The 15,574-nt window shown below is 41.7% G+C and overlaps 2 protein-coding genes across 9 annotated transcripts in view; one reads left to right on the forward strand and one right to left on the reverse strand.

Annotated features, from left to right (window-relative positions):
* ZNF567 (zinc finger protein 567) overlaps nucleotides 1-13,346 on the forward strand; it is a 47,426-nt gene extending 34,080 nt beyond the window's left edge. For all 8 annotated transcript variants that reach the window (XM_023195831.2, XM_023195836.2, XM_023195835.2 and 5 more), the window contains 3 exons: nucleotides 4,055-4,181; nucleotides 4,452-4,538; nucleotides 11,602-13,346. In XM_023195831.2, coding sequence (XP_023051599.2) covers nucleotides 4,055-4,181; nucleotides 4,452-4,538; nucleotides 11,602-13,322 — 1,935 coding nt within the window. In that variant the 3' untranslated portion in view covers nucleotides 13,323-13,346. The remainder of the gene's footprint in view (nucleotides 1-4,054; nucleotides 4,182-4,451; nucleotides 4,539-11,601) is intronic.
* Nucleotides 1-15,574, reverse strand: part of ZNF850 (zinc finger protein 850) — a 145,623-nt gene that overhangs the window by 88,827 nt on the left and 41,222 nt on the right. The gene's annotated exons all lie outside the window — the stretch shown is intronic.

Genomic DNA, 15,574 nt, shown 5'->3' on the forward strand with positions numbered 1-15,574 from the left:
TGGAACCAGCAGAGACAGACTGGAGGCTCTTGAAGCCAAAGTGGAGAGTACCTTCAGGCGGACGTCTCCGTCCTGCAAGGGTCTCCCAAGCCACTTGGTGGCTCAAAATGGACCTCGGACCTGCGCAGGATTTTGGCTGAGGGTGGTAAAGAGGAGACAAGGGCACTTACCCCAGAGAGCCCGTGAGAGTGAGCGAAGCGGGTCTCAGGTCCTGGTCCGTCTGCGGCGTGGAACGAGGAGGAGGAGGCTCCCCGGACCCTGGGGGCCCTGAGGAGGGGTCTCCTCCCGGGTTTCGGCACCATCTGTCTTGTTTTTCTAAGACCACCAGAGCGAGCACAAAAGAACCGGCAAGTAGGCAAAGGTCAGGCGCAAAACTGCAAGTTTATTTTAGTAACCTAAGGTGTGGAGAAGAAGTCTGTCGGCCTCCGGCAAAGAAGGCTGGCAGAGTTCCCCTCCCCCAAGCTCTCAGACGGAGTTCCCACATCCCGACAGGACTGGGAAGCTGGGAAGTCCGCGTGGCTCAATGGCGGAGAGCGGCTTTTCTAGGAGTGGGAGGGCAATAGGTGGGGCACGGGCGTGTCGGGGGGCGTTCTGCAGGTGCGACCAGGTAAATCTTGGTCTCTTCAGATTGACGTCACCTGGCGCATGCCCAGTTGGTCTGCACCTTCCCGGGTCGCCGGCTGCATTTTCGTGCGCGCGGGAAGAGTTGGGGGGGGGGATGAAGAACTCGGAAGTGCACCATCTTGCCTCCGTTCCTCCAAACATATATGATATTTATGTCTGTAATAAATGGTATTGGAATGTTTATTTTAAGCCGAGGTTCTATAGTCTACAGGCCAAATCCAGCCTATTTCAAACCTATTTTGTACAGATTGTGAGCTAAGAATTGTCTTTGCATTTGAAATATTTGAAAACATTTACAAGAAAAAATATTCCTGACACACTAAAACTTCATGAAATTTAAACGTTAGTGTCCATAACTAAGTTTTATTGAAACACATCTTTGCTCATTTATTTACATATTATCTATGGTTGCTTTCATGCTAAGATAGCAGAGACATTCCCTGACTGCTGCTTGAAATAGTCATATCTTATAAAGAAGAAAGGAAATGAATACTTATACTCTTAAAATTTTTCTTATTTTCTTCATACCTTCTTAAAGACCTTAGTGTTATTTTTACCTTAAGCCTGAAGAATTTCCTATAGGCCCCACTCCCCCACCTTCCCCTGCCCCAGAGATGGAGGTCTTACTTTGTTGCCCAGGGTGACCTCAAACTCCTAGTTTCAAGCAGTCTTCCTACCTCAGCCCCGCAAAGTGCCTAGATTACAGAAGTAAGCCACCACGCCCCGCCTGTTAGCATTTTTGGTGGTTCAGTCCTGCTGGTGATGAATTCTCTAGGTTTCATCTGAAAATATTTTGATGTTGCCTTCATTTTGAATATATAGTTTGCTGCATGTAGAATTCTTGGCTGTGTAGCAGCTTAATTAGGATTTGGCTAAGTGTGGTTTTCTTTGGTGTTTATCCTTTTAGGGTTAAACTCTTTGAATATGTGAGTTAAAAGTTCTTGCCAAATTTGGATGTGTTAGGCCATTATTTCCATAAAATTTATTTATGCCCTTTCTTTTTCTCTCCCCATTCTGGGACTCTAATTATATCCATGTTGGATTTTTGAATATGACCCACAGATCTTTGTGAGTCTGTTCATTTTTCATGATTCCTTTTTCTTTCTGTTCAGATTACTTACTTTCTCTTGATTAATTTACACGGATACTGATTCTGTATTTCTGCTCTGCTATTGAGCTTATCTAGTTAATTTTTTATTTCAGTTATTTCTTTGAATACATTTAGAACAGCTACTTTGTAGCCTTTGGTTTTTTTTTTTTTTGCAAAATCCAACATCAGGGCTCACTAGGAGTTAGTTTCTGTGATTGTCTTTTGGTGACTACAGGTCTTATTCCCCCACTCCTTTTTGTTTTGTTTTGTTTTGTTTGCATGTTTAGTAATTTTTGCTAGAAAACTGGACATGATAAATAGTATTGTAATCCAAATTCTGTTACATCTGTTTGGTTCTTTGAGAATTATTATTATTAGTAGTAGTAGTAGATAATTAGCTTGCTTATAATCAAACATCCAACTTTGTCTCCCTGCTCAGTGTTAAAGCAGCTGATATATCCCCCTGGTTCTTCAAGCTTCTAGCTGCTGCCTTTTACCCTAACCTCCTGAAAGCAGATAGGTTCTCCCTTGTGTTCATGTACTTTTCTCTCAATCAAGGAATTGGTGAGTGTTTAGATTTGGGGGCTTACATCCTGCATTTCTCTTTTTCAAGTTTTACCCTCTACACTTCCTGCTGCTTTGTCAGTGCAAGCTCTGACACTTTAATCCCATAAGCCTCCAGTTTTATTCTTCTTGGGCTGTGAGCAGGTTGTAGAATACCATCAGTCAAGAAGCAGAAGCCTTAGAATCTTACTAGGTGCACTTTTATTTTTCAAGATTCTTTTCTGTTGTAGTTTTGTCTGCTGTTTGCTAAGCCCTCTGTGATCTCTCCAATACATGCATATTTTATCAACCAGGAGTTTTGGCAGAGTTTATGCTCAGATTTTCATTTTCATCCTTTCTGCAGTTCCCTCGCTTCCAGAATTAACCTAAATTTCCAGCTCTCGTTTCTTTTGTATTCTTTTTTTTTTTTTTTTTTTTTTTGTAACAGTGTCTCTCTCTGTCACCCAGATTGGAGTGCAGGGTCACAACCTTGGCTCACTGCAACCTCCATCTCCCAGATTCAAGCAGTTCTACTGCCTCAGCCTCCCAATTAGCTAGGATTACAGGTGCCCACCACCACACCCAGCTAATTTTTGTATTTTTAGTAGAGACAGGGTTTCACCATGTTAGCTAGGCTGGTCTCAAACTCCTGACCTCAGATGAGCCACCACGCCCGGCCTCAGGCTCTCGTTTCTGTCCTCCATCACCTTTGAGGAAGTAAGTGGTGGTTTTATGCCATGAGAGCTGTGGGGTTTCAGGTACCATGATGCAAAAAAAGCCACAAAATTAGCAGTTATTGTACATTGCAGTTGCTGTCCTTCAAGGATAAGCTATTTTCCCATTTCTGCCTGCTTTGGTTGCTTTCCAGTGCCTTCTATTAGTTGTTTATTGTACGGCATGTGCACATTTTATAATTATTATCTGAGGGAATGTTTCCCTGACTGTTTTACTCTGTTATTGCTGCGTGCTTAAAAATCTCACCAAGCACATACAAACCATTTTCTTCATGTATAACATACTCACATTAAATTGGGAAACATTTACCTCATTGGTGAAGCCTGAGAAATTGTTCTACCTTTGTGATACATGCTATATCTTGTACATACTTCTTTGTTGTACCTGTGACACCTTGCAGGTTTGTCTTGACTTACATTTTCTTGCAAGTATGTGTTACATGCCTCTGGTAACTTCTGAGCAGAAACAGTGTTGGTCTTGGCACTTCCATAAATAAATACAGTTTTCGGCATTAAGTGACTTCACAGTAAATATTCTTAGAATGTGTTGTTTAAAAATTAACTGATGGGTATTTTTACCTTGATTTTTGTTTCCCATGCAATATAAATCATAAAACAGGGAAAATTGTAGTCTTTCTCTACAAGGATTCATATGAATGCCACAAGGAAGCAGGGTCAAAAGTAGTTCCCAATATCCAGTCCACCTGTTCTTTTCTTTCTTTTTTTTTTTTTTTTTTTTTTTTTGTCGGAGTCTTGCTCTGTCACCCAGGCTGGAGTGCAGTGGCATGATCTGGGCTCACTGCAACTTCCGCCTCCTGGTTTGAAGCTATTCTCCTGCCTCAGCCTCCCGTGTAACTGGGATTACAGGTGCATGCCACTATGCCTAGCTAATTATTTGTATTCTTAGTAGACATGGGGTTTCATCATCTTGGCCAGGATGGTCTTTAACTCCTGACCTCAAGTGATCCACATACCTCGGCCTCCCAAAGTGTTGGGATTACAGGCGTGAGCCACTGTACCCAGCCAAGTCCACCTGTTCTGATTACAGTTCCTTCCATTCTAGGGATCAGTGTCATTCAATGATGTGACTGTGGACTTCACTCAGGAGGAGTGGCAGCACCTGGATCATGCTCAGAAGACTCTCTATATGGATGTGATGTTGGAAAACTATTGCCACCTCATCTCTGTGGGTAAGAAAAATTATCTTTGAAATTTTCAGTAGCATGTACTTCCTCTCAAAGTGCCTAAAGTATGTATAATCTTGAATTTCAGGAATAAGAGGTGATGAATTCCTTTTGGTTAGCAGAATGAATGATTGTGTCTTCACTTGCCCAGTGCAAGGTGCTACCTAGATTGATACACAAATGGGTATCTTAATTTGCAGTACTGAACATGCACCCTTCCTCATTTTCCAACAGTATTATAGCCGAATCAACGTAAGTCTTTTTTTCCCTTATCAGGGTGTCACATGACCAAACCTGATGTGATCCTCAAGTTGGAACGAGGAGAAGAGCCATGGACATCATTTTCAGGTCATACCTGCTTGGGTGAGTTTCTGGCTCCTAGGCAGACCTAGCAGAATGTAAATTGAAAGGGGTCAAATGGTGGGTGATACCTTTGAAATGTTTCAGGAGTATCTTTTTAAAGGCTCCTGACCTCTGAAAACCTTCACGCCTATAATCTGACACTTTGGGAGGCCAAGGTAAGAGGATCACTTGAGGCCACGAGTACAAAGCCAGCCTGGACAGCATAACAAGACCCCATCACTACAAAAAGACAAAAATAAAAACTTAGCCAAGGTTGGGCGTCGTGGCTCACACCTGTCATCCCAGCACTTTGGGAGGCCAAGATGGGCAGATCCCTTGAGCCCAGGAGTTTGTGACCAGCATGGGAATCATGGCAAAACCCCATCTTTACAAAAAAAAAAAAAGTTAGCTGGGCATGCTGTTGTGCACCTTTAGTCCCAGCTACTCAGGAAGCTAAGGTGGGAGGATCACTTGAGCCCAAGAGGTCAAATCTGTGGTTAGCCATGATTGCAGTGTTCCAGCCTGGGAGACAGAGCAAGATCCTGTCTCAAAAAAAAAAAAAAAAAAAGCCAGGAATGATGGCATACACCTGTGGTTCCAGCTACTTAGAAGGTTGAGGTAGGAGAATCACTTGAGCCCAAGGGTTCAAGGTTACAGTGAGCTAGGATTACGCCACTACACTCCACCCTGGGCTACAGAGCCAAGACCCTGTCTCAAAAACAAAAACAGAACCAGACTTTTAAATATCACTCTTTCTGCTGGGCACGGTGGCTCACACCTGTAATCCTAGCACTTCACGAGGCTGAGGCGAGTGGATCACCTGAGGTCGGGAGTTTGAAACCAACCTGGCCAACATAGTGAAACTCTGTCTCTACTAAAAATACAAAAATTAGCTGGGTGTGGTGGCACAGACCAGCCACTCGGGAGGCTGAGACTGGAGAATCGCTTAAACGCAGTAGGCAGAGGTTCCAGTGAGCCAAGATCGTGCCACTGCACTCCAGCCTAGGCAATACAGCAAGACTCCATTTCAAAACACACACACACACACACACATATATATCACTCCCAAATATATTTGTTCCTAGTTTGCTTCATATTATCAAAAATAACTGCCACTCTGAGTGTACCATAAGCGTTCTTTCTTTTAGATCTTTTTTATTGACTTGTGTCTCTTTTTCCAGCATTCTCAGTCCTTATCTTGCCATTGTGATAGATTTCATCAGGAAAGCTTTATGTATTTATTTATTTTTGGTTGTTTTTTGTTTTGTTTTTGAGACGGAATCTTATTCTGTTGCCCAGGCTGGATTGCAGTGGTGTGATCTCAGCTCACTGTAACCTCTGCCTGCCAGGTTCAAGCAATTCTTCTGCCTTAACCTAAGTAGCTGGGATTACAGGCGTGCACCAACAGGCCCAGCTAACTTTTTTTTTGTATTTTTAGTAGAAATGGGGTTTCACCATATTGGCCAGGCTGGTCTCAAACTCCTGAGCTTGTGATCTGCCCACTTCGGCTTCCCAGAGTGCTGGGAATACAGACTTGAGCCACTGTACCTGGCACCATTATAATAGATTTCTTTCAGGCTTTCTTCAGCCTGTCTTTAAAAAGAGAGAAAATTATTTGTTAGTGGTCCTCTCCTTACTTACTTAACATTTCCTTTCCTTCATACCACCTCGGCTTTATTTTCTGTGCTAAGTTCCCCTTCTCACTACAAATTTAGCTGTTAATTTTAGAACTCACTTAACACGATCCAAGTTGATAAAGTCGAAGTTGCCATTTTCTTCCATTAAACCTTTGTGGTTCATTTTACATGGCTTTTCATCATTCCTGCAATCAATCTTTCATTGAAGTGACATAACACTAATTCTTATCCTAATTCCTTGAATGCTTATTCACAACTTGGCCTCTTTTCTTCACCACTGTGGCCATATCACCTGAAAAATGCTTGGCATATAAGAGTCACAACAGATTTTATTTTTTTAAATATATGTTCATTATTTCACTGGACCTTTGGTCTCATTTCTCTCATATGCCCTCCCATGATCTAACTTTCAATTATAATGATTCCATCCATTCTCAGACTGACACTCTTTATTTTATGTGTAGATGGCACTGACGTCAATATACAAAGCACATTTCTCCTACCTTCACTCCAGTTCATCAGGCATACTATAGTCTATCATCTCACCTATTTTCTGACAATGTGTCAGAAATGAAAATCACTGGCTTTTTCAGCTCTTAAAATTTTTCCCATTTATTTATTTATTTGTTATTTATTATTATTATTATTTTTTGAGCCAGAGTCTTGCTCTGTCGGCCAGGCTGGAGTGCAGTGGTGCAATCTCAGCTCACTGCAACCTCCGCCTCCCGGGTTCACGCCATTCTCCTGCCTCAGCCTCCTGAATAGCTGGGACTACAGGCGCCCGCCACCACGCCCAGCTAATTTTTTGTATGTTTAGTAGAGACGGGGTTTCAGCGTGTTAGCCAGGATGGTCTCGATCTCCTGACCTCGTGATCTGCCCGCCTTGACCTCCCAAAGTGCTGGGATTACAGGCATGAGCCACCGCGCCCAGCCATATTTATTTATTATTTTTGAGATGGAGTCCTGCTCTGTCGCCCAGGCTGGAGTACAGTGGTGCAATCTCGGCTCACTGCAAACTCCACCTCCTGGGTTCAAGTGATTTTCTTGCCTCCGCCTCCAGAGTAGCTGGGATTACAGGTGCCCACCACCACGCCCGGCTAATTTTTGTATTTTTAGTAGAGATGGGGTTTCGCCATGTTGGCCAGGCTGGTCTCGAACTCCTGACCTCAGGTGATCCACCCGCCTTGACTTCCCAAAGTGCTCAGATTACAGGCATGAGCCACTGTGCCCGGCCTCCCAAAGTGGTCTAATTACAGGCATGAGCCACCGTGCCTGTCCTCCCATTGTTTAATTCAATATTATTATTATTATTATTGTTATATATATATATATATATATTTTTTGAGATGGAGTTTCGCTCTTGTTGCCCAGGCTGGAGTACAATGGGGTGATCTTAACTCACTGCAACCTCCGGCTCCCAGGTTCAAGCAATTCTCTTGCCTCAGCCTCCCTAGTAGCTAGAATTACAGTCATGTGCCACCATGCCCAGCTAATTTTGTATTTTTAATAGAGATGGGGTTTCTCCCTGTTGGTCAGGCTGGTCTTGAACTCCTGACCTCAGGTGATCTGCCCGCCTTGGCCTCCCAAAGTACTGAGATTATAGCCACCACGCCCAACCCCTTCAAAATAATTTTGTTTCTACTACAAAGTCACCTTGGTTTTTCTGTTTCTCTTATCATCTCTTTGCAATTTGTGATGATATGGTTATCTGCTTGTGAAATATATTGTCATCCTCCCATATTCTAATTTCTCACTGACATCATACAAAATGACAACTATCTTATTTCATGTATTTATTACTAGAATTACCATTTGTCTTTGTGATAAGTTTTGTCTGGATTCATTCAATGTTTATTGTTACTTTCCTCACAAAGTATCCCATCAGTTTTTCCCTATTTTTTATCATTTATTATATGAAATTGAAATTTCTTTCAGTAACTGTCACAATAAGCCCTCATGTGGTCTTTTCAACTTTCTCTTGGAGAAAATTCTTGATAATTTCCACATGATCTAGTCTCCTAATTGTTGTTCATGAATGTAGGGTTTGTTATCACATAGATACTTTTCATTGTGTTGTGTTCTCCCTTTATACTATATATATATATATATATATTTTTTTTTTGAGACGGAGTCTCACTCTGTCGCCCAGGCTGGAGTGCAGAGGCTTGATCTTGGCTTACTGCATGCTCTGCCTTCCTGGTTCATGCCATTCTCCTGCCTCAGCCTCCCGAGTAGCTGGGACTACAGGCGCCCGCCACCACACCTGGCTAATTTTTTGTATTTTTTAGTAGAGATGGGGTTTCACCATGTTAGCTAGGATGGTCTTGATCTCCTGACCTTGTGATCCGACCGCCTCAGCCTCCCAAAGTGCTGGGATTACAGGCATGAGCCACCATGCCCGGCCTATACTATATATCTTCTAAGTCTCAGGATTTCTCTGTGAATTCTTCCTTGATTACTGCACATCCTATCTACCTTACTTTTTTTCTGAATTCTTGTGCTAACTACTGACTATAACACAAACATGCACAATTCTTGGATACAGTCATATAATTTCATTCCTAATTGTTTATGCTTAAGGATTTTTAAGGATGCTTCAGGATTCTTTCCCTCAAAAATAAGATCCCTTTTGAATCTTCATTTCTTTGAGGGAATCAAGCATTCTTAAGGATTCTTTTCCTCAAAGATAAGATCCCTTTTGAACCTTCATTACTGTGGTATTATTTAACATGTTAGGTGTTCAGTAGTTGCTGTGTTAATTGCTTATGGAGCTATGTAAGGGAGATATCTTTTCATCCATTCAGAAAGCATATACTAGCAAGTTCTTTTTAGATGTACCTACTCATGCTGTGTCCCTATAGATTGTGCTTGAAGTGGTTGCATTCTGCCAGACATCACCTAACTATGATTATGCAGTGATCATGTAAACTCAAAAGAATTTTTTTTTTTTTTAAGACGGAGTCTAGCTCTATCGTCGAGGCTGGAGTACAGTGGTGTGATCTCGGCTCACTGTAAACTCCACCTCCCAGGTTCAATTGATGCTCCTGACTCAGCCTCCAGAGTAGCTGGGACTACAGGCGCGTGCCACCATGACTGGCCATCTTTTTTTGTATTTTTATTAGGGACAGTTTCACCATGTTGGCCAGGCTGGTCTGGAACTCCTGACCTCAGGTGATCTGCCCGCCTCGGCCTGTCAAAGTGCTGGGATTACAGGCATGAGCCACTGTGCCCAGCCCAAAAGAGTTTAAAGATCACCAAAAAAGTATTTCTATGAAAAAGGATCACGTTCAAGTCTGCATTTTTCATGAAATATTTATGTCAAAGTGTAAGGTTGTTAAAAGAGTTGTTAACATAATTTTTCTAGACAATAATTATATTGAAAATTTTAAAGAAATAGAGCTTAAGGCCAGGCGCGGCACTCTAGCCTGGTAGACAGAGCGAGACTCTGTCTCAAAAAAAAAGAAATAGAGCTTAAAATGGTGGGGGAAATATATGAAGGGTTTATGAGATCGTGGAATGATATGATTTCTTTGAAGATTCTCTGAAGATAAATGGAAGTAAACCTGGAAGGCAAGCTAATTAATTAAAAGAATATGTACACAAGTGTGTTATTAGGAATAAGTAAGGTATATATAGGGCAGTAAGTATCAGGCCTGACTGAGGCAAAAACTACCTGTTATAAACAGGTGAGATCTGTCAGGTATGTGGACAACCCTGAAAACTTGTGAGAATATAAAAAATGAATCTAGACAATATAGTTTTGTTTACAGGAGAAATTCCTTGTATATGTTAGTATTGGAGTTTTTGGACTCAATGAAGAAATAGATTTTTGAGCATAGCTTTAACATTGCTTCATTAGATATAGATGATTGCAAGGTAAGTAAAGTTAGAAATAGCTATACTTTTATAAGAGAAATGAAGGTTAAAGTTAATGTATGATCTAGGACCAGATTATTTAATCTACCATATGAAACTAGTATTCTGATCTACCATATGAAAAGCTGGAATAAAGGAATGTTACTGCATTGGGGAAGGATGTAAGCCAGTCTTTCCTTAAACCTGAAAAAGTGAGTCAGTAACTGAAAAGAGGACTAGTCATGAGAGCTTTGTTATTGAACAATCCTGAAAGAAGTGATTTAGCAGCTGTCTGAATACAGCAATTGAATATATTCTGATCTGCTTTAAAGTTGCTATTGGAAGTATTTTACTAATTTTCCCTTCATAAGAGAAAATAATTCCTACCTATGTAGAGGATTAGAGCATAGACTCTAGGATTGTTTTGCTAAATACTAGAAAATGAATTGATAATTTAAAAGCTAAATTAATCAATGACAGCTACATAGAGGAGGTGGGTCCAACAGCTGTATGTGTTTTACCACAGTCATCTAGGGATGTGTGTATAAAAGTATTGGTGATCGGCCAGGCACAGTGGCTTATACCTGTAATCCCAGCACTTTGGGAGGCCGAGGCAGGCAGATCAAGAGGTCAGGAGTTCGAGACCAGCCTGGCTGGCCTGGTGAAACCCCGTCTCTACTAAAAATACAAAAAATTAGCTAGGCGTGGTGGCATGTGCCTGTAATCCCAGCTACTCGGGAGGCTGAGGCAGGAGAATCGCTTGAACCTGGGAGGCAGAGGTTGCGGTGAGCTGAGATCATGCCACTGCACTCCAGCCTGGGCAACAAAGTGAGACTCTGTCTTTTTTTTTTTTTTGAGACGGAGTCTTGCTCTGTCGCCCGGGCTGGAGTGCAGTGGCCGGATCTCAGCTCACTGCAAGCTCCGCCTCCCGGGTTTACGCCATTCTCCTGCCTCAGCCTCCAGAGTAGCTGGGACTACAGGCGCCCGCCACCTCGCCCGGCTAGTTTTTTGTATTTTTAGTAGAGACGGGGTTTCACCGTGTTAGCCAGGATGGTCTCGATCTCCTGACCTCATGATCCACCCGTCTTGGCCTCCCAAAGTGCTGGGATTACAGGCTTGAGCCACCGCGCCCGGCCAACGACTCTGTCTTAAACAAACAAAAAAAAATTACAGGTGATCTGTGTCCTCCAGAAGTAATCTTTCTTCTAGTATTTTCACTAAACAAAGATTTTTACTAATTTTTCTTGTCCATCCTACTTACATTTTAATGCTTTTGATAGGTTCACTTCATTTTTTCTGAATACTTACCTAACCATCAACCCCCTTCTACCATTCTTTGACTTCTTGGTTGGTTTCACTTTCTCTAGGTTCTAGTGCAAAATGCAGAAGGTATTAATGCTTATTCTTTACATCTTCATCGTTTTCCACTCTGAAGCAGTTTTTGTTTAGGTTCCCCTCCCCGCACCCCTGCCAGGCCAGTGGTCATTTGTCCTGGGTCTCTTTTTGTGCCATATGCTAGACCCTAGTAAAATTCCTTTGCATAGCAAATGTGTGAAGATTCACAAATTGTTATCAATTGTATTCTTTTCTAGAAGAAAACTGGAAAGCTGAAGACTTTTTAGTAAAATTCAAGGAACACCAAGAGAAGTATTCTAGATCAGTTGTAAGCATCAACCACAAAAAACTGGTGAAGGAGAAAAGTAAAATATATGAAAAGACATTTACTCTAGGCAAAAACCCTGTTAATTCAAAAAATCTACCTCCTGAATATGATTCTCATGGAAGGATTTTGAAAAATGTTTCAGAATTAATCATCAGTAATCTAAATCCTGCAAGAAAGAGACTTAGTGAGTATAATGGATATGGGAAATCACTCTTGAGTACTAAACAAGAGACTACTCATCCAGAAGTCAAATCTCATAATCAAGGTGACAGAGCTTTCAGTCATAATGAAGTTCTTATGCAGTATCAGAAAACAGAAACTCCAGCACAGTCATTTGGATATAATGACTGTGAAAAATCATTCCTTAAAAGGGGAGGCCTGATTACACATAATAGACCTTACAGAGGAGAAAATCCATCTGTATATAATAAAAAGAGAAGAGCAACCAATATTGAAAAAAAACATACATGCAATGAATGTGGTAAATCCTTCTGCAGGAAATCAGTATTGATTCTGCATCAGGGAATTCACTCAGAAGAAAAGCCCTATCAATGTCATCAATGTGGAAATGCATTTAGAAGGAAATCATATCTCATTGATCATCAGAGGACTCACACAGGAGAGAAACCCTTTGTTTGCAATGAATGTGGTAAGTCTTTCCGCCTAAAGACAGCCCTCTCTGATCATCAGAGAACACACACAGGGGAGAAATCATATGAATGTCTGCAATGTAGGAATGCCTTCAGATTGAAGTCACACCTCATTCGTCATCAGAGAACTCACACGGGAGAGAAACCATATGAGTGTAATGACTGTGGGAAGTCCTTCCGCCAGAAGACCACACTCTCTCTACATCAGAGAATTCATACAGGTGAGAAACCCTATATTTGTAAAGAATGTGGGAAGTCCTTTCACCAGAAGGCAAATCTTACTGTACACCAGAGAACTCATACAGGGGAAAAGCCCTACATTTGTAATGAATGTGGGAAATCCTTCTCCCAGAAGACAACCCTTGCTCTTCATGAGAAAACTCATAATGAGGAGAAACCCTATATTTGTAGTGAATGTGGAAAGTCCTTCCGCCAGAAGACAACCCTTGTGGCACATCAGAGAACACATACAGGGGAGAAATCTTACGAATGTCCTCACTGTGGGAAGGCCTTTAGAATGAAGTCATACCTCATTGATCATCACCGAACTCACACAGGAGAGAAACCGTATGAATGTAATGAATGTGGTAAATCATTCAGTCAAAAGACAAATCTCAATCTACATCAGAGAATTCATACAGGAGAGAAACCCTATATTTGTAATGAATGTGGGAAGTCCTTTCGCCAGAAAGCAACCCTCACTGTACATCAGAAAATACATACAGGCCAGAAATCCTATGAATGTCCCCAATGTGGGAAAGCCTTTAGCAGGAAGTCATATCTCATTCATCATCAAAGAACTCATACGGGAGAGAAACCATATAAATGTAGTGAATGTGGAAAGTGCTTCCGCCAGAAGACAAATCTTATTGTACATCAGAGAACTCACACAGGTGAGAAACCCTATGTTTGTAATGAATGTGGTAAATCTTTCAGTTATAAGAGAAACCTCATTGTCCATCAAAGAACTCACAAGGGAGAAAACATTGAAATGCAATAAATGATGTGGTTTCTTTTTTTTTTTTTTTTTTTGAGGCGGAGTCTTGCTCTGTCGCCGGGACTGGAGTGCAGTGGCCGGATCTCAGCTCACTGCAAGCTCCACCTCCCGGGTTTACGCCATTCTCCTGCCTCAGCCTCCCAAGTAGCTGAGACTACAGGCGCCCGCCACCTCGCCCAGCTAGTTTTTGTATTTTTAGTAGAGACGGGGTTTCACCGTGTTAGCCAGGATGGTCTCGATCTCCTGACCTCGTGATCCGCCCGTCTCGGCCTCCCAAAGTGCTGGGATTACAGGCTTGAGCCACCGCGCCCGGCCATGATGTGGTTTCTTATATGAATTCTTTACAAGCTATTGTAAACCTTTAGTTTTAAAAAGAAAAGCATGCTGAAACATGTTAATGTAATTTTAAATCACAAGTCTAATAATTATTAAAGTACCATACTGAATAACTGTCTATTGTTTACTAGCATATAAAATGGGTGTGATCATTATTATTGAACTCTGTCAGCTATGAAGCTAAACTTTAAAGTCTTCAACTGCTCTTCCTACTGACTCAAATAGTTTATTTTTTAAAAATACTTATATAACACAGGCAGAGACAAGATACAGAATGATTATAAGCATTAATCTCCATAAGAGAAAATACTTATGAACTATATTTCTTGTTGCACTCTGTAATAAAAAGCAGTTAGTTGTTACTTACCTAAGAGTTACCACTTCCGTAGCCTATAACATCAAAAGGTAGTTTTTGCATGTTTACAATTTTATATATATATATATTTTATCAGACATCATGAATTCTTTTATGTCTTGCTTATTTCACTCAGTGTTTTTAAGATCTCTACATTATTGCATGTGGCAGTAGTGTATTTTAATTTTGCATACTATTCCATTTTAAGAATATATTCCTATTTATCCTATTGATGGATATTTGTATTTTTATACTTTTGTGTAATAATAAAATTGCTGCTGTAAATATTCTTGTTTATGTCATGTGTGTTTATGTGTATGTATTTCTGTTGAATTTATACCTGGGACTGGAATTATTCATTCCAAGGGTGTATACAAGGTTTTTGTTTGTTTGTTTGTTTGTTTGTTTGAGACAGAGTCTTGCTCTGTCGCCTAGACTGGAGTGCAGTGGCGCGATCTCGGCTCACTGCAAGCTCCGCCTCCTGGGTTTATGCCATTCTCCTGCCTCAGCCTCCTGAGTAGCTGGGATTACAGGCGTGTGCCACTATGCTCAGCTAATTTTTTATATTTTTAGTAGAGACGGGGGTTTCACCATGTTGGTCAGGCTGGTCTCGAACTCCTGACTTCATGATCCTCCTGCCTCAGCCACCATGACATTGCACTCCAGCCTGGGTGATAGAGACCCCGTTTCAAAATAATAAATAAATAAATATCAGTTTCTACTGAATTTTATTACAATGACTTCATGAATGTAGTAAATATTGGTTGTAAGTAATCCTTCCCAGGAAGGACTTGCAATAACGCTATTCAAGTTGCCACTGAGCTTACTCTTCTCGCCAAAAGGATACTGTGGAAGTCACTGTCTTAGCAGATTTCCAATTCTCAAACATAAAAATCTTTAGTCACTGATTTGGGATTTTCAGAGACTTACATTTCCTATGACATAGATTAAGGTACAAAAGGCTTGTGTTGTAGCCAGGAACGGTGGGTCACCCCGTAATCCCAGCACATTGGGAGGCCGAGACGGGCGGATCACGATGTCAGGAGGTCGAGACCATCCTGGCTAACACGGTGAAACCCCGTCTCTACTAAAAAATATAAAAAACTAGTCGGGCGAGGTGGCGGACGTCTGTAGTCCCAGCTACTCGGGAGGCTGAGGCAGGAGAATGGCGTGAACCCGGGAGGCAGAGCTTGTTGCAGTGAGCTGAGATCTGGCCAGTGCAGTCCAGCCTGGGCGACAGAGCGAGACTCCGTCTCAGACAAAAAAAAAAAGAACTGTGAGAACCCATGAGAACCCAAGGATGTTGTCAATGTGAATTTATAGGGGAGTTATATAGTAGTATATGCTAACAGTGGTGACTAATGGAAGAATTGTACTCAGGCCGGGCGCGGTGGCTCAAGCCTGTAATCCCAGCACTTTGGGAGGCCGAGACGGGCGGATCACGAGGTCAGGAGATCGAGACCATCCTGACTACCACGGTGAAACCCCGTCTCTACTAAAAATACAAAAAAAACTAGCCGGGCGAGGTGGCGGGCGCCTGTAGTCCCAGCTACTCCGGAGGCTG

Source organism: Piliocolobus tephrosceles, chromosome 21 (genome assembly GCF_002776525.5).
Source record: "Piliocolobus tephrosceles isolate RC106 chromosome 21, ASM277652v3, whole genome shotgun sequence".
NCBI lineage: Eukaryota > Metazoa > Chordata > Mammalia > Primates > Cercopithecidae > Piliocolobus > Piliocolobus tephrosceles.